Below are 24,269 nucleotides of genomic sequence, written 5' to 3'. Positions count from 1 at the left end.
GACACATCAGACAAAAGTACCCAAAATCAAGCAAATCAGGAATATCAGCAATTCAAACTTTTAAACTGTCTAAGACTCAATCTCAAAACGATCATTAGCTCAAATTCACTGTTATTTCATTTACAAGACATTAGCACCATTAGAGAATGTACCTATACACACCGATCAGCCACAACATTAAAAGCAGTGACAGGTGAAGTGAATAACATTGATCATCTGGTTCCAGTGGCACCTGTCAAGGGGTGGGATATATGAGGCAGCAAGTGAACAGTCAGTTCGTGAAATTGATGAGTTGGCAGCCTAAGCATAGGGATCTGAGCCACTTTGACAAGGAGCACATTGTGATGCTCTGAGACTGGGTCAGAGCATCTCCAAAACCACAGGTCTTGTGGGGTGTTCCTGGTATGCAGTGGTTACTACCTACCAAAAGTGCTCAGAGGAAGAACAACCGGTGAACCGGCGCCAGGGACATGTGCGCCCCTGTGCTCATTGGTGCCCATGGAGAGCGAAATCTGACCCGTCTGGTCCAATCCCACAGAAGAGCAACTGTTGCACAAACTGTTGATAAAGTTAATGCTGCTATGATAGAAAGGTGTCAGAACACACAGTGCATCACAGCTTGCTGCGTTTGGGAGCGGTCAGAGTGTCCATGCTGACCCCTTGTCCACCTCTGAAAGCTCCTACAATGGACACGTGAGCATCAGAACTGGACCATGGAGCAATGGAAGAAGGTGGCCTGGTCTGATGAATCACCTTTTCTTCTACATCATGTGGATGGGCGGGGTTAGGGTCCGACCCGATGGAGCATCTGTGGGATGTGCTGGAACAACAAGCCCGATCCATGGGGGCACCACCTCACAACTTCCAGGACTTAAAAGGATCTGCTGCTAACGTCTTGGTGCCAGATGCCGCAGGACACCTTCAGAGGTCTGGTGGAGTCCATGCCTCCACGGGTCACAGCTGTTTTGGCAGCATGAGGGGGAGCTACACAATATTACAACTGTAGTATAGACACTAAATCACACATATCTGAAAAGAACAAATCTTCTCAGATTGGTGTCCCAGGTGTTAAATCTTAATGTCAACATTAGGCTGGATGACAATTGAAGTAACACCCGTGGTGAAGAAACATCGACACGTTGAGACTCTTGGCAGTCCATTCCAGTCGTCCCCCACATGACACACGGGTCGTAATGCACTGCACAAACAGAGACGCGCACGCACACACGCACACGCAGGCGCACGCGCACACGCGCACTCGTGTGGTGGGGTAAAACCCTACACCTCAGCAACCAAAAGAGGGATTTAGCTCCAGTCGCTCGGAATCAAACATTTCAATGGCTCCCAGCGGGGTTTCCATGGCTGTGCTGTGTACAGGAATGAAAGCAGGGGAGGCAGACCCCTCAACGGGGACAAATTTACATCTCAAGCGGGGGGGGGGGGGGTTCTCTCTCTTCCTCGTCCCGCATCCCCCTTTGCTCCCCTCGATATAACCGTCTGTGCACCCCCCCGCGCACACCGACATTCCCCCAGAAAACCACTTTCACCACCGCCCCATTCAGCACCCCCCACCCCTCATAGCTTCCCTGCTGTACCCCTCAAGCACACACTTACACACCAAAGGAGGGGAGGCGGTTATGGGGTGCTAAGTCTCTCCCTCTCTCTCTCTCTCTCTCTCTCTCTCTCTCTCTCTCGCTCCCCCCCCCCCAAAAAAAGAAAAAAGAATCACTTCCACTTCAACAGCCTCGCTGAAAGAAAACCAAAAAAAAAAAAAAACAACCAAAAAAAAAAAAAAAAACGATTTCAGGAGTTTGTAGAACCCTGCTTTTCTGTTGTTTTTTTTCCGCCTCCCTCTCCTTCTTTATCCACTATTCAATAGTTGCATTCCTCCGCACCGCCAACAAAGCGTCAATAGCTCGCCTCTCGCACAAACAGTGCGATTGCAAAGGAATCCGACGCAGGAAGAGCGAGCGGTTCGGGGAGGGGGTTTGGGAGGGGGTGGGGAGGTGGGGCAACTCGCGGCACGGCACGACGAGCCGGCCGCACGTTTCACCGGGTCTCCCCATCTGCACTGCGCTCTTCTATTATTAGATCTCCCCCCTTTTTCTGTCTGACAATCAGCATTCTTGGAGCTGAAAAAAAAAAAAAAAAAAAAGAAAAACCTCCTAATGAAAACAACCTTAAGTCCTTAAGTTTCTGCTTTACTAAACTGCACACTCATCAGACCGGGGAAGAGATAAAGGGCGGAGGGAGAGAAAGAAGAAGAAGAAAAAAAAAAAAGACTTCAGAAAAAAAAGTTCAAACTTCGGAGCTTTTCCCTATAGATTTTTATTTTTTTTTCTCTCTCTCTCCTCCTTCCTATTTTAGTGCTCGACTGCTGTGTTCGTTTGGGTCTACCCTGGATGGTGTAAGCCTGCCTCAGGGCTGGGATTAACACCCGTCCAGAGAGCGAGAGAGAGGGAGAGGGAGAGAGAGAGAGAGAGGGAGAGAGAGAGATAAACCTCCGTGCCCCGGCTCCCTCCTCCTCCTCCACCTCCGCCTCCTCAGACACCACCCCCGCCCCCCCGCCCCCCGCCTCCGCCCCACCTCCGCCCGGGCCGAGCCTCACCTGTGGGGCACTGGCAGTGGTAGGTGTTGATCTTATCGATGCACCTGCCGCCGTTGAGGCAGGGGCTGTTGGCGCACTCGTCCGTATCGATCTCGCAGAACTCCCCCTTGTAGCCTGGCCAATTACCAAGAGAGGAGGAGGAAGAGGAGCAAGGGAAGGGCGGTTAGAGACACAGTTACAAACATTCCAGAGAGAGCGAGAGAGAGAAAGAGAGAGAGCGAGGGAGAGAGAGAGCGAGGGAGAGAGAGAGAGAGAGAAAGTGAGGTGTGTGGTTTTTTTTTTTTGTTTTTTTTTTCTTAATTTGAAGAAAAGTGTTAGGAAGTTCATTGGAGAGGCCGCTTTTAGTGACTGAGCCAGAGGAAAGTGACGAAGCCGAAACGTGTGCAACAGAGGCTTTTTCACAGGGCGAGAAATCCAGAACCATGGACCCGGAAAAATGGCCGACGCCATTTGGCCTCGAGTGAGTGGTGTTTGGTTTAGACCCGTGAAGCCCCGTGGTGTCTAAACTGTGTTGGAATGTTTGGAATATGCCTTGTTAACACCAATAAAGAGACATGCTCTCACTTGTCTCCCCTGGAAGAGACTACTTTCAGTTTTTATCTTTCATTCTTTTTTTTAAGTAAAGCGCTTCATGGCCTCCTTGCTTTGCCGTATTGCAATAAATGGAGCCAATGTCCTAATATTCTCTCAATGAGGTTCAGTGGCACGACTCTGGTGAAGACGATCTTGCCTTATTTTGACAAAAAGAAAAATATACGGTGAATGTGTCAAAATGTGCGTAACTGAATTTAAGACACGTAAGGTCTCTTGAAGGAGCGCCGGGTCACCCCCCCCCCCCCCCCGCTTATCTGAGGTTTTTTCGGCGGCCGCGGCTCACCCGGCATGCAGATGCACTGGAAGTCTCCGATCTGGTCCAGGCACGTGGCCTCGTTCAGGCAGGGGTTGGACTTGCACTCGTTGACGTCCAGCTCGCAGCGGGCGCCCACGTAGCCCGGCTGGCACTTGCACTGGAAGGAGCCTTTGGTGTTCAGACACCTGCCTGCGTGCTCGCACGGGTTGGAGCCTGCGGGGAACGGGGGCCACACGTGCACTTAGCGTTAGTGTGTTCGCTCTTTAATTGTCCGTCCGTCTTGCCGGGGATCGCTACACTACTAGGAGGACACACAGGAAAGTAGGGTTTTGGGACTTATTCATATCAAATATGAGACATAACAGCTGCCTCAGTATTATGTTTGCCGATCACGTTTTAGCTCAAGGCCATGAATGTGAATTCATGTTTACATCTTGAATTCTGCAAATACGTCAGATTTTTATATACAGTACTGTACTGTATTCGGCTATTTTGCCTCTCCTGTGTATTTGAAAGCCCCGACAAGCGCCTTCCCGGGCTGCACCATGTTTTTTTAAAATGAACTATGAATCAATTTAATATTCAGAAAACGTGCTGTATATGGTGATATACAGTACATCGTTATCAAGATATGAAGTGACCTATGTCAGGACAAGAGATTTGGCCATATCGTAAGCCAAAAAGGATTTACTTTACAGCAGTTAAGTTTGACCCCATCCTAACTGGAGGATCGTTACCACGGAAACCACTTTACACCCCGTGGAGAACAAATCAACCTGAAGATTGTATTTATTGGTCAACAATCACGGGGAAGTAGAAAATATGGATCTACAGACAAAACTCTGGAGCATCCTCTTAATACTTAATTCTTAATACTGGACCACCTGTTGGGCCAATGTGACCACTCACGACCCGGCGGCCACTCTTACCCAGCGAGCACTCGTCCATGTCCCGGTCGCAGGAGGTGCCCAAGTAGCCCGTGGGACACGTGCACAGGTGGTTCCCGCTGACGGGGTTGGTGTCGCAGTTGGAGCCTTTCTGACACGGGTTGCTGATGCAGGCGTCATCCAGCTGACACAGCAGACCTGACGGAGGGGAGGGGGAACCAGAGTGGTGTCAGCGGCGGCACAACGTGGCTGGGGACGCGGAAATGAGAGGAGCGCACTGTCGTTGGGTTTTTGTACTTGTACTTTTGTACTTGCTGATCCAGGTTAAGGCAGGGCAACATGGAGGAGTTCATTTCAGCAACACAATCGGTTTCGTTCTAAGACCAGCGCTTCGCTCCCCGCCGCCCCGCCCCTCCCGGCAAGCCAAGCGCTTGTGCCCGATGTCCCCGCACCGCGCCCCTAACTGTATAAGACACGTCTCGGGGTCTGAGTGGCATCTTTAATCTTTTTTTAATTCAACGAGATAAAGACGTGTCTCCGTAGAGACTGGCCGCGTTTCAGTTTCTCGTCTTTGCAGCCGGGCGCCGAGGTTCGGATCGAAGTCGCCATTTTTCCGAATGTTTTTTGTTCTTCCCTAAAACAAATAATTTAAAAAAAGTACGAAATAAATATTCGTAAAAACACACTTTTTGTGCTTTGTTTTGATTCGGCTCCACCCCTAATTCATGCAAATCAATTTTATGCCGATACGGAACATGACCAGGAGAGTGACGGCTTTTGGTGCAAGTGGGAAAAAGGGGGGCTTCTATCGAAAAAACACTTGAATTTCAACGTGACACCCCAGAGGGAGAACGAACCAAAATGTGAAACCATCAAGCGAGCTCCACCGCGGGAAAGAAAGAAGGCATCGAAATAGAAGAGATGTCGGCGAAAGGAGGCGCTGCGCCCTGACCTGTGCGCCCTTCGGGACACTCGCAGTAGAAGGACGCCACGCGGTCGTGGCAGGTGGAGCCCTGGTGGCAGGCGGCGCTGGCGCAGTCGTCGATGTTGTCGCTGCAGTCGTCGCCCGTCCAGCCGTTCACGCACACGCACTGGTAGCTGCTGTACGTGTTGTGGCAGGTGCCGCCGTTCTGGCAGGCGTTGGGCATCAGCTGGCACTCGTCCACGTCCTCCGTGCAAAGCTGGCCTGCGGGGATGTCCGCCGGGGGAAGACGTATTGATCAGGAATTGTACTTCACCCCGTGATTTTATTACTTGAAGCGTTTTGAATGGCCCTCGTCTATGAAGTGTGCTCAAATAAACTTGCCATGCATAAACATTCCAACTCAAAAATAAAAGCCCGAAATGCAAAAGAAAACACTGGTTTGGTTTTAATAGTGATGTGTCGCCACCGACCTGTGAATTCGGGTCTGCACTGGCAGTTGTAGGTGTTGACCCCGTCCACGCACGTCCCTCCGTTATGGCACTCGTGTCCGGGGCAGTCGTCGATGTTTTGGTCGCAGTGCTTTCCCGAAAACCCTGGAGGGAGGAGGAGAGAGGATAGCGGTGAAGGAACGGGGGCGAAAAAACCCGCCATTTGATTTGTTCAAGGTCCGAAGAGCTTAACCCGGAACGGTCGACCGTCTGAGGTTTAGTGCCTTGCTCATGGACCCTCTGGGTTCAGAAAGAGGTTCCCACTGAAAACGAGGGAAGTGAAACCTTTCAGCAGTTAAATGTGGTTTACTGTCTGCAACCTAGACGGAAGAAGGCAACTGTACCCATTTGTGGTTGGGGCAAATTCACACACACGCACACGCGCATGCGCACAGAGGCACACACACACACACACACACACACACACACACACACACACACACACACACACACACACACACACACACACACACACACACACACACACACGACGGACAAACGATGCCAACAACACTGCTACAACAGCAACCAAAACAGGCAGCCTCCAAACTGTACCACGTGAGAGGCTGGGGAAAACAATAAATGTTGTTTGGGTTTTATGTTTTTTATGTTTTTTTTTTTCTATTTTGAATAGTGTAAAGACGCTGTCAAAAGTTGAAATTGGGGCCGGATGATGTACTGATATCATATCGCTGTCGTGATTTGAGACAAGAAATCCGTGAATTTGGTTATCGTAACATAGCAAAAAGTAATAAGCCTGCATTACGGTAAAGTAAGTGACATTTTCTCATCTTCTTATTGTTCTAGAAGTTCTAATTCATTGTTTCTCAAATATTTATTCTGTGTAAATCTCTTCTGTAAGCACTGACAGCGATCCCCAAAATATTGTGAAATGATTGATTTTGAGGTATCGGTGAAGATAAATATCGGCCAGTACGGAACCCATTTTTAGTTGGTTTGGTTTTGTGAAGTAAAAAAATAAGTAGAAAAAGAGAAAAAAAAAAGAAAAAGCACAATCCGAAGCGAATGCGGATAAACACAGAATACGAGCTTCGGGATGATCCTGATGATGGATCGTAAAGACCTGAACAGAGCCAAACAACCAGCCACGTTAGAGCTGAGGCCAGAGCTCTGCTTAAAGGATGTTGTCTTTTCGCCGTTTCCTCACGATAAGGCCCAGCGCCTTCCTGCTCTCTCACCGCACACACACACACACACACACACACACACACACACACACACACACACACACACCCAAGCCCCACGTCAAATGACATCATATTTAAATGTTGACAACAACATTTTCCTCCCTCTCCGTGTCCCTCTCGAGACATTGGTACAGTAATAACAAAAACATGTAATATCTATTTAAAGTATTGAAAGAAATCACCTTTCCTTTTTATCGACGTTCTTAGAACTTTCGCTTCATTAACAAAGACTTTCAAGGTTCCTGTTCTGAAACGTGCTTAACAGGAAACAGATTTGGTTGCAGTCCCCTGCAACACCAGGGTGGCCGATACACTCCGGAGCCTCGATTAGCTTTCTTTCTCAATATTCACTCCCAAAATAACAATATAGACCTGGAATGAAAGGTCTTTGTCTTCCTGTATTTGACTCACCATACACCAGTTTTGCACGGCGGCATCTGAATACGGAGTACGACTTGAAGATACCTTCACTTCTCCACTCCACCCCAATACAAGCATCGTGGTGTATGGTGTCGTTGTTGATTATAAATGCTCCAGATATCATGCACACCAACGCCAAAAACAGCCCCGGCGTCAGGGATCGGTACCTGGCACGCAGGAGCACTCGTAGCTGGTCTCCCCCTTCTGGATGCAGGTTCCTCCGCTGTGGCATGGCGAGGGGTTGCAGGGCAGGTAGCGGCTCTCGCATTGCTTCCCGGCAAACTCCCGGGGGCACTGGCAGCGGTACGTGCCCACCTCGTTGATGCACACGCCCTCGTTCTTGCAGGGCGACGGCGTCTGGCCGCACTCGTTGAAGTCCTGCTCGCAGGTCTGGCCGTAGAAGGACGGCTGGCAGGTGCAGATGTATTGCGACTCGAAGGCGGAGCACCGGCCGCCGTTGGCACAGGGGTTGGAGGCGCAGGGGTCGGCTTGCTGGCACAGTATACCTACGGGCGGGGAGGGAGAACGTCTGTCCAGGTGTTGTTCTCGTGGATGCTACGGACACTGCTGTGTGTCACCATTTCATTTTAAACTGGTGGTCTCCAAATATATCGTGCAGATATCATGCTGTTGTTTTTTACTTGTTTTTTTTGCATCTGATAAAATACAACAATTTAATTATAATAACAAATGAGACACAAAATTGCTGAACGTCAATGAACATTTATGTAACACTAATGTTATTATCTGCATTGTCTCTGCAGTGCACTTATTTTGAATATAAAAATGTATAAACAAAATAAATGTCCACAGGTAATCAAAAAACGTAACTTTGTAAAATAATTATAAACTATAAAAAAAATAAAATAGTAAACCGCATCATATTAAAGTCTGGTCGGGAAATAGAGAGTCCCCCAGGATATATTGCAGGATATATTATTTACAATTATAGTATTTATACAAAAACATCCAGTTTTTACTCAATTAAGTCCCATAGCAACAGAAAGCAACCGGAGAAAGTGACGCCGCACAAAACATGGGGAAACAAACGTTCACTCAAATTCTCTGAGTTAAGTTTTTGCCTCGAATGCATAGTATTTCCAAACAGCACTCCTGCTGTTTTCTTTCAAAAGCAGCCGCAGAGGCTCTGCACTCTGCATCTTTAATGAGTTAACACCATAACAAATAAATGAGAGGATGGAGACAGCGAGTGACTGAGAGGAGGCGGGGCTGTGTGGGCACTGCAGCGGTGTATGTGACTCTCTGTCTGAGAGAAGAGAGAACGAGGAAGTGCTGCTGCTACCGATGTATCGATGGTGTGGAAAACAAGTAGTGAAAACATTTAAAATATTCAGAATTGATATGTATAGAAAAATCTATATATTTGACACTAACACTAGTTTGCAGACTTTTTCTGTTTATCGCCCTTGCAAGCACAGGCATTGGATGACAATTATATAAATAAGAAATCTACAAATATCGGCCCAATTAATCGGCCGACATTTCTTTTTGCATTTTGTAAAGTTTTGCAATATTTAATGTTTTTATATGGCACTGCAATACCCTGATTCCTTAGTCATCGGCCGAGGTGGAAAATTCCAGCTTCAGAAAGTGAAAGTCCTGCCATGGTTTTGGCGCTGATTAGCTGGTTTCACTCAGTCGTTGGACCTCCCGGTTGATGCTAATTAGTAAATCCACAAAATTCTAAATCCTGGAGTGGAATTTTACTTTCTCAGCCCGGACTTTCCACCTCTGTTCATCGACGACTAGCTATGACATTTATGACAAATACCTGTTTTTACTACCATAAGACCAAAATTGCAAGCTTGTCGAAATGTCATTTGGCAGAAAGTACAGAGAGATTTCCGAAGCTGGCGGCTGCTCACATTAGTCCTGAGCGACTACGAGAGACATGTTTAAAAATATCCTCCACACAGGTTCAACTTTCACTTCCCATAATCAAATACAGCTAGTAGCCTACTACTGGTGATAATGGGCTTTGTTTATCTATGAGCCGTGATGTTGCTTATATGTGATGTTCTATAACCAAATACACTTCCATTTTCAATTTGGAGATCAACTGAGAGGAAAGCACGTGAAATTGGCTGAAGGTGGCCCTTAATGCTGGGATTATTTGGAGTGCATTTTAATACCAATGCCGGTCGAGTTACAGATTTCATTTCACCTTCTGTCAGGTATCCAACACATGCAGCCGTTTAAACGCCACAAAGGTCCCTCACAGATTTAACCCAAAACCTTTGAACATATGGGTGTGTCTTACCGGACCACCCGGGCTGACAGTGGCAGCTGTAGGTCCACAGGCTGTCCAGCACGCAGGAGCCCCCATTGCGGCACGGCGAGCTGAGGCAGGCGTTGTCCACGGGCACCAGGCAGCGGCGGTCAGTGAATCCCAGCCTGCAGGAGCAGCTGAAGTCCACCGTATTGCCCCGCAGGACGGCGAGGCATGTGCCGCCGTTGGCGCACGGCGCGTTGGCGCACGGGTCCTGGAACTGGCACCTGCTGCCCACGAATCCGTCACGACACCTGGGAAAGAAATTAGAGCATAATCATTATTTGAATTACAGCGTTTGCAGGACAGGATTCCACATGAGCTGCTTTTCCCGTACGTCTGCGCCACCGTCTTGAATTAAATTTCATATAATCGTCATCCCCACTGGAAACTGACGTGACGAAAAGCTGCCATAAAGAAATGAACTCATCCAGATTTCCCTTGTCACTTTCAACCCGAGGCAGATTAAAAAGCTCACAGGGGAGAGGAGACGTGCTGGGGGTCAGCCCATTATACCACTACTGCATGGAAAAAGGGGACTAAACGCTCATCTCACTGGCAAAAAAAAAAAAAGAACCTTCAGGGTCAGGAGGCTGTGTCCACACCCTGCAGATTTTTATTTTCTTTTTTACAACTGGGCAACACGGCCATGAGAAACTATGCGGCCAACGGGACATTCGTCTTTCCAGCGACACCTCCCCACACAATGTGTTTAAGGCCGTAAAACAGAAGAGATGGAAGGCGGAGGAAGGGGGTGGGGGGTGGTGGGGGGGTGTACGCTCCTGTGATGTTTCTCACAGGTTGTGTTTTAGTCATAAACGCAGGCCCCGAGAAAGGGGGGGGGGGGTCGAGGGGGAGAGAGAGAGAGAGAGAGAGAGAGAGAGAGAGAGAGAGAGAGAGAGAGAGAGCCGCAGATCACAGACGGATTCACACATTTACAATTACAATGAAGAGAGTTGAAGGGTGTCCCCTGAGGATAAGCGCGGCTCAACAAAGGGGCCACACACACACATATACACACACACACACACACACACACACACACACACACACACACACACACACACAGACAGCTGTGTGTTGTTTTACACTAACACCTGACCCACACTGACATTTACGCACTCAAACAGGGGCGCGGCGTGATGATGGAGCGGACCAACTGTCCCTCTGAAGGGCCCGGCTTCGCGTGAGCGATGAGACCGACCCCCTGCGGATTCACCTTGAAAGTGTGTCGGCAGGAACCTCCCACCCGCCAAATTCCCATATTCATCACCTTCAAAAAGGTACAATGGCCTTGTCCACAACACTGGGTGGCCGGGGATGGAGGAAGGGGGCGCCGGGGGGGCCCGGCTGTTCAATTTGTATGTATATATGAAAAACAAGGCATTTATCCCCATAAACACCCCCCATCCCACCGCCACCGTGCACACATTACAAGACCTAGCCCCAAAAAAACTGTGATGTTTTGAGTTCTTACCCATAATCCTCCCCTTTCTAAAAAGGTTCAAACAGGAAAAGCCAGGCATGGCCCCCCCTCCAGCAGCTCTCGGGGCTGAAACCCCGCTCCCTTCGGCCCTTTTGTCAGCGCTCATTCATCCACAGAGGACAAGGCCGTGTCTGTGCTCTGAGCTAACATTATGGCCACTTCAAAGCGGCGTGCCTCCGTCTCAGTGCACGTTATTCTTACAAACCGGATTCTCTCCAAAACATCGGGAACAGGGGAGACTGTAGTGAGCCCCCCCGGGAGCCAGGAAAGATTCGAGGGGGGAGTTCGGGACCCCCAAAGCAGAGCCTGACCCCACGCAGGGACGCGGACGCGGACGCCTGTTTATTTCATCTCTGCTTTGGACGTTTGAAAAAGAGATCGGACGCGATTTTTATTTCCCCGTTTCCCCCACGTGTGACCAACAATTTTGCAACGACTGGTAAAGTGTTGCATTTTCTCCCTTTTTCCTGCGGAATCAATTTTCCCCAAATAATCTGGCAAAGCAAGCCTTCCCACGACATCTAAACCCACCATGACACCCAAATACCTGACCAGAGCCAACGAGTCTATTAGCCCTGAGGGCCTTACACACTCACATCCCCTAACATTCCCAGGGGGCCAGTGTGTGTGTGTGTGTGTGTGTGTGTGTGTGTGTGTGTGTGTGTGTGTGTGTGTGTGTGTGTGTGTGTGTGTGTGTGTGTGTGTGTGTCGCTGGGGGCCCAGCAAGCTCCCCATCCACCCCTCCCTATAGGGCGGGTGTGGTTTTAGTCGGGGTCTCTCCATCTCAGGGGATTAGTCTGCGCTCAGACTGCGGCTAGGAAATCCAAACAGGTCGCCCGCTACATAGGAGAAGTGAAAACAACGATTTGGTGTGGTAACGTGTTCGGCTACCAAAGAATGTTACCTCCTGTGAGAGCCAGCGCTACCCCGGGACCAGGGCGGGATTCTCATTCCACCAGGAGGGGAAAAACGGCTCCATGATGAACGTCTTGTCTTGTTTCAGTTCAAATACCAACTACTTATTTTGCGACCCTGGCAACTGCTCCGCTGCACAGCTTTCAATCCTGGATCAATTTAAAAGGCTCTGATGCCGATCACTCCGTTTGACTCGCAACGACATTCAAGTCAAACATAAAAACAACTCTGTTTTCCTTTGAATTGTGACTAATCCTTCACGTTGTCGCCGCCACTCGTGCCAGACAACCTGATTGAACACGTTTCTTTTTCACTATGGTGGACGACTTGCCCCGAAAGGAATTCCTGAGCATCCCTAATCCTTTGCCCCATTCTCTTGCAGGACAGCAGGAGCGCATGTGAGAGTGTGCATAGAAATGTTGTACGAGGGGTGGGGGCTGGCTAGGGGGGCGGCAGCGAGAGGGCCAGTCCGGCAGCTAAGACACAGCGGCGGAGGGCGGAGGGCGGAGGGCGGTGGTGTCGGCGGGTGCTGGAGTCGTGAGGAGCTGCACGAGCTCGCTGGAAGAGGGCCGCCGGGAGCAGGTGCGCATGTTAATAAGGGACGGCAGCTGCTCCTCACACCCCCTCGCCCCCCGGCCTCCTCCCGCTTGTCCTCACCCTTAACCCCCAGAGAGAATAGATGGAGGGACCGGAGCTACTGAGCCATGCACCGTTTAAAAAGTCGAGTCATTTTGGAATAAATTGAAAAAATAAACCATTTAATATTAATTTAAAAAAATATAGGAACATAAAATATATATAATTATTAGTGATAATTTGATGATAAAAAAAAATTATGTAATTAAATATTACCATTATATAAAATAAAAAACTGAAAATGGTTCATATATTAAAAAAAATTAAGAATGGCCCACAAAAAAAATATTTATATATATATATATATATATGTATATATATGTACAATTTTGGTTGAGGCGACTTTCATCATGGCTGTATATAATAAAAAAAGATTTCCCATTTAAACTACGGTTTCTTCAAAACTAGTTTTGGTGGAATTCTTTTTTTCCCTTACTGTTCATTTGAACGTCCACATTAAAGCAAGACGAGCAACAGTGCAGCAGGTGAGTGACAGAGAGCGAGCGAGAGAAGCAGAGAGAGGATGAGAGGGCCCATTGTTTTTCTCTCCATTCACGGCTGACCACAGGCCGGGCGGCTCCAGGAGGAGGGCGGCGCATTCAGCTGCTGGACCTCCTCCTTCCTCTCCTCCCATCCTGTCTTTCTCTCTTCCCCTCCCCCCAAAATATATTTATTTATTTATTTCTAGATCATACCACTTCATATCTGCCTGGTCCCTCAGGTTTCAATCCCTTTTCCCCCATAATTATTTGACTATTGACTTTTAAAACTTTTAAAACCTTTTTAAACTTCCTCCGTCCAAAGATCCAACTATGTACGATCTGCACACACGCGCACACGCACGCGCACACGCACGCACGCGCACACGCACACACGCACACACGCACACGCACCACCTCTTCCCACCCCCGCTTCTCTGTTCAAAGAGTTTGGCTGGATTTGTAAAACACCAGTTTGGGATTTAAAAGTCTGCTGCTTACTGCGCAAAACTTTCCTCCAAGTTACGCCAAGCTGCGCCGCTAAGTTTCTGGGTTTTTCTCCCGCCCCCCTCTTCTTTGTGGCTTGCCGCATTCAAGGCTAAGTAGACGGCAATTGAAGAAAGAGAAAGAAAGAGAAAAAGAAATATATCGTCAATAGGCTCGCCGTGAAAACTCACAACGGCATCTGAAAGAGAGAATAGAAAATTGGAAGAAGTGTGGTGGGGTTTAAAGTGGGAGAGAGGGGAGCCGGGGGAGGGGGGTGGGGGGTGCATAAAAAGGGGGTAAAACAAGGGAGAGGGGCTGCAGTTTGGAGAGGAATGTTGGTGTTTACTCCAAAAAATACTCTCTTCCCCGATGCCTCACCCCTGCCGGGAAACCTCAGCGCAAAGCCCTGCTGGCGGGCCTCGCTTCACGGCGGCGCGAAGAAACTCACACCCCGTTTGAAAAAAAAAAAAAAAAATAGAAAATAAAAGAAACGCCCCGGCGTCTCGCACCCATCCCTAAAAGACAAACAGATGAAGCCCCCGCACGTTCGACCTCGGGGTCCACGTGGACGCACTGTGAAAACGCACTCGCACCGGACCTCTGAGTCATCGGTAGCACACGCGAGGCGGGGGGGGGGGGACGCCGACAGTTTGCTCTTTGACTTGGCGAGGGGCCCCGTCACGCCGCCGGCGCGAGAAACATCTTTTCGGAGGCGGCGGTCCGCCTCCATAAAAACAAGAGAATAAAAAAATAAAAAAAAACCAAGACGCATCAGGGAGGATAAGGCAAGAGATACTCTGTGGCTCTTTTATGGAGTGCCGTTCAATACAAACAAGCCGAAAGCAGCTGCTCCAACAAGAGAGGTAAACCGAACCGCCAGAAAGGTAAATAAAGATGGCGGCGGAGGGGACACGGGACACAAATCAGAAGCTGAGCAAACATCAGGTGCTCGGTCGGGTATCGCGTGACGGCGGCGGAGCCGGGGGAATTATCGCGGCGGTGAGGCCGATACTGTTGTTATCCGCTCCGTCATCCCCACCGCTGTTCCCCTCCGCCGGCCCTCTTTTCCCCTGGACCGCTGCCGCCGTCGCCCGTGGCAACAGGTTTGCGCAGCAGTGATGGGATGCGTGATGGTGGGGGGGGGGACCCCGCCAGTGCGGCGCGGGGCCGCGGCAGATGCTGCGCTGACATCTGACCCTTGGCCGGGCGTCGCTCTTGTGAAGGGGCTTTCCGCAGTGTTGGGCCAATCTGCCATCTGCCATCGCGGCGGGGTCACACGCACAGAAAGAGATAGCGGCTTTGAAACCGCATAATATCTAGGCTGCACATGTGCACTGTATACAAACAAAAAAAGAAAAAAAAAACGGAGGGAGGGAGGGAGGGAGACGGCACCTTTTGGCCGATCAGCACGACACCGCTTTCGATCCCCGGTAAGAGGCTTTGTGAATTAGGCTGTGCCTTTATTCCATTATTGTGCCAATAAGACCGGAAAGCGCCGTGGGACGGGGGCTCAAATCGGGGTCGTCTCACTGTCCCTCTTGCCGTCGGGGTTTGGCCGTCGCTGACCGCTGCTTCACCCGTTTCCGCGTGAGGCTCTTCTGTCGACGGAAACGAAACAGCTCGAGATCGCGAACCGCACTGAAGAAACAACGCAAAAAGAAAGCTGGATCAGCGTTCACTTTGGGTGCGTCTGGTATTAATAAATCTCAGTCGGGACAAAAGGCTGGCGGGCGGGAGGAGTCCAACGGTATTAGTGGAGCATGTGTCCTTTTTTCCCCCCTGAGTTTTTATTTATTTATTTATTTACTTCTGGCTGCAGCTCCCTCCCACCTCCCGGCCTCGTTTCCTGGCTGTTTGTCTGCACTGACGGTGCGGCCCGAGGGGTGGAAGGAGGCACCTCTCTCTCTCTTTCTTCTACCTCCCTCCGTCCCCACCTCCCCTCTCCTCCACCTCTCCCTAAAAATGTCTTTGTTTTGATTTAGTATCCGGTCAAAACAAGAAAAGGGTTCAGTTTTCTTCCCCGCAATTTCTCCTCGGTGGATAGTTTTATCTATCTATAGATATCTGGCACAGATATCGATATATCTGTGCCATGCTTAAGACCGCAGAAGTGAATTTAAAAAACACATATAAAAAGGCAACTCTCCATTTCAACGTCCACATGAAAGGGCAAAGTCTTGGAAACGGAGCTTAGCAAAATATTAACGACAGGCCGTTGAAATTAAAGAAGCTTCGCACGAGATCCAAAACTTGGGCAGTGGCTCTCGAGGGACCGAAACCAAAATTACTACCAAGAGAAATTATGGGGGGGGCGGCCCCTCTTTCTTTCTGTTCCTCCATTCTTCCATCCATCCTTCCTTCCTTCCATCCATCTTTCCTTCCTTCTCTCTCTCTCTAATCGTCCAGGAGAGGTGACCCGGCTCGCCTACATCTGGCAGCCTTCATTAGAGACGCTGTTTATTTGCGACTATTACCGACACAACCCATGGGAAAGAGCTCGCTCCCCTAGGGACTGTCCACTTCGTGAGTGTGTGCGTGTGCGTGCGTGCACGCACTGAGTCATAGAAGGCCTAATGACTAGTGCCATTGCCCGCTTTACGAGGCTGGGAACCACTTACCAGGTTTAACTGGTGTCTCCACATGTAGCTGGCAGTGCAACTGGACACTGACGTTGTTACTGTAGAAACTTGCAAAGTGGAGCAGTTTAGGCTCAGAGCTACATAGCTACAACTGCCAAATATGCGGCGCGTATGAGCGAGTGTGCGTGTGTGTGTGTGTGTGTCTCAATCGTACTTTAAGTGTAAGGATGTGGTTTGATCTAACACACACCAAGGACGGTATCGGCCGTATGATCTGCAGAGATTTCTGGCTATCTTGATTGTTTGTAATGGCATCAGAAGAACTGCACAGCAGACTCGAGTGTGTGTGTGTGTGTGTGTGTGTGTGTGTGTGTGTGTGCGTGTGTGCGCACGAGCATGAGAGTGAGAGTGGCTGCAGCTCTAAAGGGGCACCTGGTAGGCCGACGCCGATCTTTTCTGTGCGGAGCTGAATGGCTAAAAACCACAAGTAATCATGGGTATTATGGAGCATGCCGCCTTCGGTTGTTCCACCGTGATCCACAGACAGGTGGTCTGGCTCAAGAACACAAGATGAGGAAGTGCGGTTTTGGTATATAACCAGTGTTTTTGTCCGTCGCTCAAACGCACGTGCACACGCGCGAGCACGCACACGCACACACACACACACACACCCACACACACGCACACGCACGCACAAAAAAAAGAACAGACACAGACGTACAGTCATTTATAAAAGACACACAGTTTGACTGCCCGTCCAATCAAGCCCCGCAATCTAAGTCTGTGTTATTTGTCTTGGCAGATGCCAGCCCAGGAGGCTCAGATGTCACTAATCCACGGTGCTGAAGCTCCCCACCACCTCGCCGCTTCAATCCGCCAATAGACTCCGCCGATCAGCCCTCTCACCGGCGCAGACCCCTGCCAAGCGGAACCCAACACCGCCGCGGCGGGCGTATAAAAAGCCCTACGCTGTGTGTTCCCGGCCGTGCTATGATATGATCAGATACGGCACCTTTTCTTCCCCCCGGGGCCGCAGCGAGGCCGTTTCCTGACTCTGAATGGAAGGGGGGGGGGGGGGGGGGGGCTAAGATGGACTCGTCTGTCCGGGGGAAAACAGAGGTGGCATTGAAGTAGCCCCCAGAACCTGGGAGACAAGGAGCCACTTTCATCATCAGGGATGTATACTGTAGCAGTCACCGCACATGCACCGCAGGAATTATTGGGTCCGCTTGTTATCGGGCCGGTGAAGATCAACAGCCACGCGGCACGCACGCACCTACACACACATGTGCATTCCACCCACAGAGCGCGGAGCGGAAAGGTTCCGACAGCTCGGGTCGTTGAACACGACGGGCCGTTGGGTTGACATAGATACAGAGGCCTCCTCCTCAAACAACCCAGGTTATTCCTCACCGGCCTCGAGTGGAACTGGATTTTTTTTGGCGAAGCAGGAGACATCCATAGTCCTCAACCCCTGATCCAAGCTACCAAACACATCTAAAGGAGTAACTGCAGAGCAGTGAGTGCCAGTGAGTGGCCTCCGGTCGGGCCCCCGTCAAGCATCACCGCCCGAGCCTCACTCTGATCTCCTGGGCTTGAAAGACCGTATCAACAGGTCGTAAGTGAGCCGTTTTCCTTTTCTTTTTTTTTTTCGGTCGACCCGGGGAGGCTGGAGGTCTGGTGAGGCCTTCCACCTCTGAAGCCACACGTATGCCCCTCTTGCCCCGCTGCTGGAATCCCGATGATAAAATAACGAAGGATGGAAAATTCTCCGGATTTCAACACGCCGATGACGGTGGCACACCATCCCTCAGCGGTATCCATCCTCGCTGCCGAGCTCGCCCTTCATCTCTCATCTCTCTGTCTGCCAGCTATGCTTAAACCCCTTTGACTACGGCTACTGCGGCACTGGAATTCCTAATCATTTTCCTTTTATTTCCCTGCTCCACATCGGCCCGGGGTCGGCCCGGCACCGCTGTCCAGCCGCCGCCGGCCCACTGCAACAAGCGAGAGGCCTCCTCCAAGTTCTTTGGAGATTAGTCTCAGCCGGTGTCAGGCCGAGCCGGGCCAGGCCGGGCGGCCGGCTGGGCGGGCGGGCGGGCGGAGGAGATGGCATTCCTGGTATGGCATGTGAAGTAGTGTCCTCTGCTGTACTATATAAAACTGAAGCGTGCAACGACACTTACTTGACCCCCCAAATAACACTTGGCTGGACAAGCGGCTGCTTTTGATTGAGGTGCAGGCAACTCATCATTCTGTCAGCACTCGAAGCGGAGCTGTGGAAAACGGCCCCCTGTCGAGTGGGAGGCTTCCAACCCGACCCCCAAAAATAAAAACGATTAGAAAAATGCAGTCGTGTACGGTTCACTAGGCCATGGCGTCAACACGTTCTAGTGTTAAAACATTCATGGAGCACCCCTTTATCACCTGAGTATTCCAACAAATACTGTACTTATCACTGCTCTCGTGTGTGATGGATGTCTGCAACTGGAAATACCTTCCTGCATCAACGTCAAACTGGATCCAGCCGCTCGCGTTTATATCTCAACAAATGACTGGAGGTCTGATAACGTCACCGCCACGATCACAGCATGTGGAGCGTCGACCTGGATACTGTGCGAGAATTTTTTTTTTCTGGGTCAGGTCTCCTCCGCCGGCTGAGATGCATAAGTGCAGAGAGAACTAAGTAAAAATACTACATCTTAAACCTTTGAGTAGATTTAATAAGAGCTGGGAACTTTGTCCAAGTGCACCGGAGATGTACAAAAAGGTTGTGGCATTGGCGGAAGTAAATAGACTCAGCATAAAGGCGTGCTTGCAGAACGGGTCGGGTGTCGTCTTACTGACTACAACCCAGTTTCATACAATACACGACGTGCTGTTCGGAACAAAATAAATAGCCGTTCGCACCATGACTGTTTCTTTGTGCGAGAATCGAGAGGAGGCAGGGAGCGAGAAGGCGAAGAGGGAGCGAGAAGGGGAGCGAGGAAGGAATGCACGGACTCGTGCACCTGGCTCCTCGCAGCGCCCAGCCGTGCCGCCCTGACTGCGCCCGAACCCCGTCCGACCTCAGAGGCTAAACAGGTGATTGCGGTCGTTAGTATGATAAAAAACGGGCTCCGCAAAAGGCGTGCAGCGGCTGGTTTTCCCAGGCGGTCTCACCCCATCTGGTCTAACCCATCCAAGTACTCACCAGGCCCCGACCCTGATTGGCAGCCAGATCGGACGAGTTTGGGCGCAATGAGAGCGTGCGCCTTCAATTAAATGTTCCGCGGGAGAAAAGGGAGCGTGATGCGACCTTTGACCTTATCTCCACACACTGACTGGAGAGTAACACGCAGACATAGCAATATGTTCCCATTATACTGTATGTGGGCGTATGAATGAAAATGGACATAAACATATATTGGTTGTATAAGCATATAAGTATTCGTTATATAATTGAGAGTAAACAAAGGGTCATGTGACGAGATCTCCTTCAATACCTGTCAGAGTCAAATCGGTGGTAGGGACATTAGCCGTTGTCGCCTTGTCACCTCACCTTCATACATATATTACATTTCACTGCATATATGTTTGAAAGTATGTATATGTAAGTGACGAATAAAAAATCTTGAATCTTGAATCTTGAAAGACTTGCCATATCCTCAAAGCAGAGGTTGGTTGAAATATTTCAAATCACCTCACACTCAATCCTCCTCAAAATCATCACGTCATAGCCGGGCGCTAAAGTGATAATCTTACACATTTTCATCATAAATCACGGTCATCCCTACGTGTCAGCTGCCGTTTGAGGAAGTCAATTTATTCGGTGCGCATCCTGTACGACAGGAAAATCTCTACCTTTCCCAATTGAACGGGCAAATCTTAAATTGAACGAAGCCTCTCCGAGCTGCCGAACTGCCACTCCGAACTGCCGATAATCGACTGTGAACGCCCACGGTTAAATATCTCTAGGCTTGTCCACAACTCTATTCGAGCCATCGGTTACTTGTCGCGTGGACGGAACCCTGAACTTTCTCTGGCGGCAGGCGAACCCAGAGAGAGAGACGACGATGCCGACGCCCGCTCATCATCCCATCACAGACCGAGCCGCTCACCCCGACCACCGCCTTTAATTGGAGGAGTCCAAAGGAGGACGGTGCAAAGGGGGCACAATGATGGCTTTGTGGCCCAGAGAGGGTGTGCGTACGTGGGGAAGGGGGCGAGGGGCGAGCAACGCAGCCAGACCAAATTAAGACGTGGCCGGGAGCCAAGATGGCTGCCTGACCCGGCCGGCCCCATGATTGCCCGCTCGCACCCGCCCCACGAGATGTCGGGCGAGCGCATCCCCACCCCACCCCCCCCAAAAAAACCCGCTCACCCACACCTCGCTCCGTGCCAGTTTGGAAACTGAGCCGGCCCGCGGGTCGACCGTCGTTTTGAGTGCAAGGCGGGAGAAAAGAAAGGAGAAGAAAAGGAAAGAAAAGAAAAGAAAAGAAAAGAACAGAACAGAACAGAACAGAACAGAGAAGGATCGCAGCACAATGGCATCTCAAAGGCTGAACCGGCCGCCGAGTGGCCCGGGAGTGGAAGCGTAACGTTTTTGGAAAACTTTATTCAAACTAATTTAAAGAAAAGAACTCTCAGTCTTTGTACCGGGCTAAAAAGGAAATTATGAACACGTCCGACTATCCCCCTGCCATCTGTCAGAGGGAATGTGAGACAGGGAGAGGGAGGCAGAGAGACGGAGAGGGAGAGAGAGAGAGAGAGAGAGAGAGAGAGGGAGGGAGGGAGAGAGAGAGAGAGAGTGAGCGAGAGAGCATTTAGGACCGTTGAGGAGGGGACAAAATCCCAGGAGAGAGGGGAGGAGAATGGGGTGGGTGGTGGTGGTGGTGGTGGTGGTGGTGGTGGCGGTGGCGGTGGCGGTGGGTGGGGGACTCCGAGGTCCTCTCTGGGAAGCCTCGCCCAGATTAGTCACACAGAATTAATCGCAGGGGAGAACAATGGTCGCCAAGCTTCTGGCAACCCCAGCTGTCGCTCCGTGAAAGAAAAGAAAAACAAGATTTGAGGCACGGAGGGACCGCGAGTGCTGGGCTGGTTGTGGCGGCGGCGGTAGCAGACATTGGACACAAACACACACACACACACACAACTACACACACAACTACACACACACGCAGTGACCCCTGTCCTCATCAGTGTCCACACGCCTCGCTCTCCACAAATCAGAGGATCGCGCCTTTTTTTCTGGGGGGGGGGTTTTCTCGGCTTTCAAAGGTTCGCCTTGCTCAACCACCCAAGGGTTGTTTTTTTTTTTTGTTTGTTTGTTTGTTTGTTTGTTTTTAATGCTTCGCTGTAACAACAACAACAAAAAAATGATACACTGAACAGACATTTGCAGACGTCGAACTTACTTGCACTCTCCACTGGCGTCCGGAGAAACCTCGCACCTCCCCTGGTTCAAACAGGACTCGGCGGGCGTGGAGCATCTTAAGCCTGCGGAGGACAAGTTTTAACCACACTGCACCAGACGCACACGCACGCACGCCCTGCAGGTTTATACGTCTCACGCACCCTGCAGGTCTAACGCGCTGCAGGTCTCACAGGCTGCAGGTTTACATACGTCTCTTTTGGAGACGTATAAACTTATGAAAGTAGCTGTAATGACAAGGTGTCAACAGGTCCAGCGGACCAGGCGGGCGTTGCACGTGTTTGTTTTACCCGGGGGAGCGGCAAATGCCGCGGGCGTCGCAGGTGTAGAGTGCGGGTGCGAGTCCCGCCACCTGAGGCGGCGGCGGGTGGAGGAGCGGAGGCGACTGGCCTCCGTCAGACACCGCCTCTTTACCCCCACCTGCCACCAGGCCGTGCCCTGCTCGGAAAGTCAACACAACCCTGACCCAGACGCCGAAAGTGCAAGGGCGTGGGTCTCCACACCGGGGAGGTGAGGAAAGCGGACGGCGCTGCTGCTGCCGCCGCTGCTGCAGGGGGTGGAGAAGCAACAGCTGGCGTCGGATCGCTGCGCCGCTCGCACGACCGAGCGACTCTCTGCCTCGTGACCGGGGGGGCTGCGCACACTACACGATCGATCATGATTGATCGATTGCTCGATCGATCGGGTGTCACGCAAGGTGTCGGCCGAGAAGGCGACGTCCCGGCGCCAACAGGTGCGGGATTTGCGCGTGGCAGCGGTGAAATCTGGCCAGTTTCAAAACGAGGATAAAAACTGAAAAAGGAGTGAGACGGCGCTTCATCGACCCAGAACATTTAAACATTTAGAAACGAGAGAAGGAGGAGGGGGGAACGCGGAGCGAGGACACGGACTAAATGAACGACTCACACGCATGGAAAAGGACTTCTTACGACGCGCGAACGTTTAATAACGACGAGACATTTCGACATCCAGGGTGATCCACAAGCAAAACCAAAAGTGCTTCAAAACAGAGAGTTCCCACGCGGGGGGCGATAGGACACTAGATATCAGGTGTTTCGATCTTAGACATGGGATCGGGCGTATGATAACAGTTTGAAGGGCGCCGGGGGATAAGTTCCCCGCGCCGAGAAAGCCAATTCGAGCGGAGCGAAACCTCCGACCGGGGCAGGGATACGACGGCTGTCAGGCGGTTTTACGAGACTTGGAAGGAGTCGCAGATGAAGCGGCGGCAACCGTCCGTTTTTGGGTTTTTGGTTTTTTTTGGGGGGGGGGGGGGGCGGGGGGGGGACAAAACGGGAGCAACTCAGCGCACAACTGTTGCCGAGAGGATCCATCCGCGGGGGAGAGGAGGCGCTCGGGGGGCTCTCTTACCTCGTGTCAGTGCGATGGGGGACAACAACAGAGTCAGCTTGACGAGCAGAATATTCATTCCTCCGGATTTAAAACTCTTTAATCCCGCGTGAGTTGCTCATAGATCCGACGCAACGGATGGGGAAGGGGGGGCGACCGCGCTCAGTGCATCCCGGGAGGTATGGTCCGCGACGGGGGATGGGGGGCGAAGGAGACAACAAAAAAAAAAAAACCAAAAAAAAACACCGACAACGACAGAAGGAAAAGTTGTCCGGGAGCGAGTGGAGCTGTCGGGACGCTGTTGTCACCGCGGCGACCGGCGTGGAAGTGACTCAGCCGGCCGGACCCCCTGCTCCGCGTCTCGGGGCGTGTCGCGTCGCGTCGCGTCGCTCGCTCCGCGTCGCAAGCCCCCACCCACCCTCACCCCCACCCTCACCCTCACCCTCACCCTCACCCCCACCGTCACCCCCACCACCACCGCGTCACGACAGCTCCACTCGCTCCCGGACAACTTTTCCTTCTGTCGTTGTCGGTGTTCCGGCTGCGACGAAAAAGTTATTTATTTCCCGTGGGTTGTGAGTACAAATGAAAGTTTTGGTTCTAGTACCTCGTTGTTAAATGTAATGTAATGCAATACAATGTAAGCAAAGGTAATCAAGCAGTAGGAATAAAAATAAAAGTGCATTCGTTGCCTGTGTGAGAAAAAAAAAAAACTTTTACTAAATATACATAGTTATTGTCACGCATAAAGATATTTGTTCATATTCTCAAATGCTATGGCAAATTATATCTGTTCAAATTGTGCAATTAAATAATATAGTAAATATATGGAGAAAGTTAAATACAAGAGTAAATACTTTAATTATATATTTATACTTTTATTATATATTAAAATATTAAAATATGAAATATTTATTATTTATTAGATATTTAAATTAAAGTTTTTTGTTTATCTATCTATCTATCTATCTATCTATCTATCTATCTATCTATCTATCTATCTATCTATCTATCTTTCTATCTATCTATCTATCTATCTATCTATCTATCTATCTATCTTTCTATCTATCCACCCATTCCTCCATCCACCCTTCCATCCATCTATCCATCCATCCATCCATCCATTCAGCCATTCATCCATTCATCCGTCTATCAAGTTTACAGGTTATTAAGGTTTTCATAGCTCAGGGACCTCGGTGCTAAAACTTCCGTCCTGTGTTCAAACACGTTCCTTCATCATCAGTAGGTC

The 24,269-nt window shown here is 50.4% G+C and overlaps 1 protein-coding gene across 2 annotated transcripts in view; it reads right to left on the bottom strand.

The window, feature by feature from the left end:
- The window catches only part of notch1b (notch receptor 1b), a 49,402-nt gene extending 26,222 nt beyond the window's left edge, over window positions 1–23,180 (bottom strand). For both annotated transcript variants that reach the window (XM_080003287.1, XM_080003288.1), the window contains exons 1-9: window positions 23,042–23,180; window positions 21,654–21,735; window positions 9,668–9,930; window positions 7,554–7,892; window positions 5,741–5,863; window positions 5,298–5,531; window positions 4,388–4,543; window positions 3,486–3,671; window positions 2,609–2,722 (exon numbers count right to left, since the gene is read on the bottom strand). In XM_080003287.1, coding sequence (XP_079859413.1) covers window positions 2,609–2,722; window positions 3,486–3,671; window positions 4,388–4,543; window positions 5,298–5,531; window positions 5,741–5,863; window positions 7,554–7,892; window positions 9,668–9,930; window positions 21,654–21,735; window positions 23,042–23,099 — 1,555 coding nt within the window. In that variant the 5' untranslated portion in view covers window positions 23,100–23,180. The remainder of the gene's footprint in view (window positions 1–2,608; window positions 2,723–3,485; window positions 3,672–4,387; window positions 4,544–5,297; window positions 5,532–5,740; window positions 5,864–7,553; window positions 7,893–9,667; window positions 9,931–21,653; window positions 21,736–23,041) is intronic.
- Between the last annotated feature and the right edge of the window lie 1,089 nt (window positions 23,181–24,269).

Source organism: Zeus faber (assembly GCF_960531495.2).
Source record: "Zeus faber genome assembly, chromosome: 7".
NCBI classification, from domain to species: Eukaryota; Metazoa; Chordata; class Actinopteri; order Zeiformes; family Zeidae; genus Zeus; species Zeus faber.
Note: the sequence above shows the minus strand (reverse complement) of the source record. Positions and strands in the feature narration are given on the sequence as shown.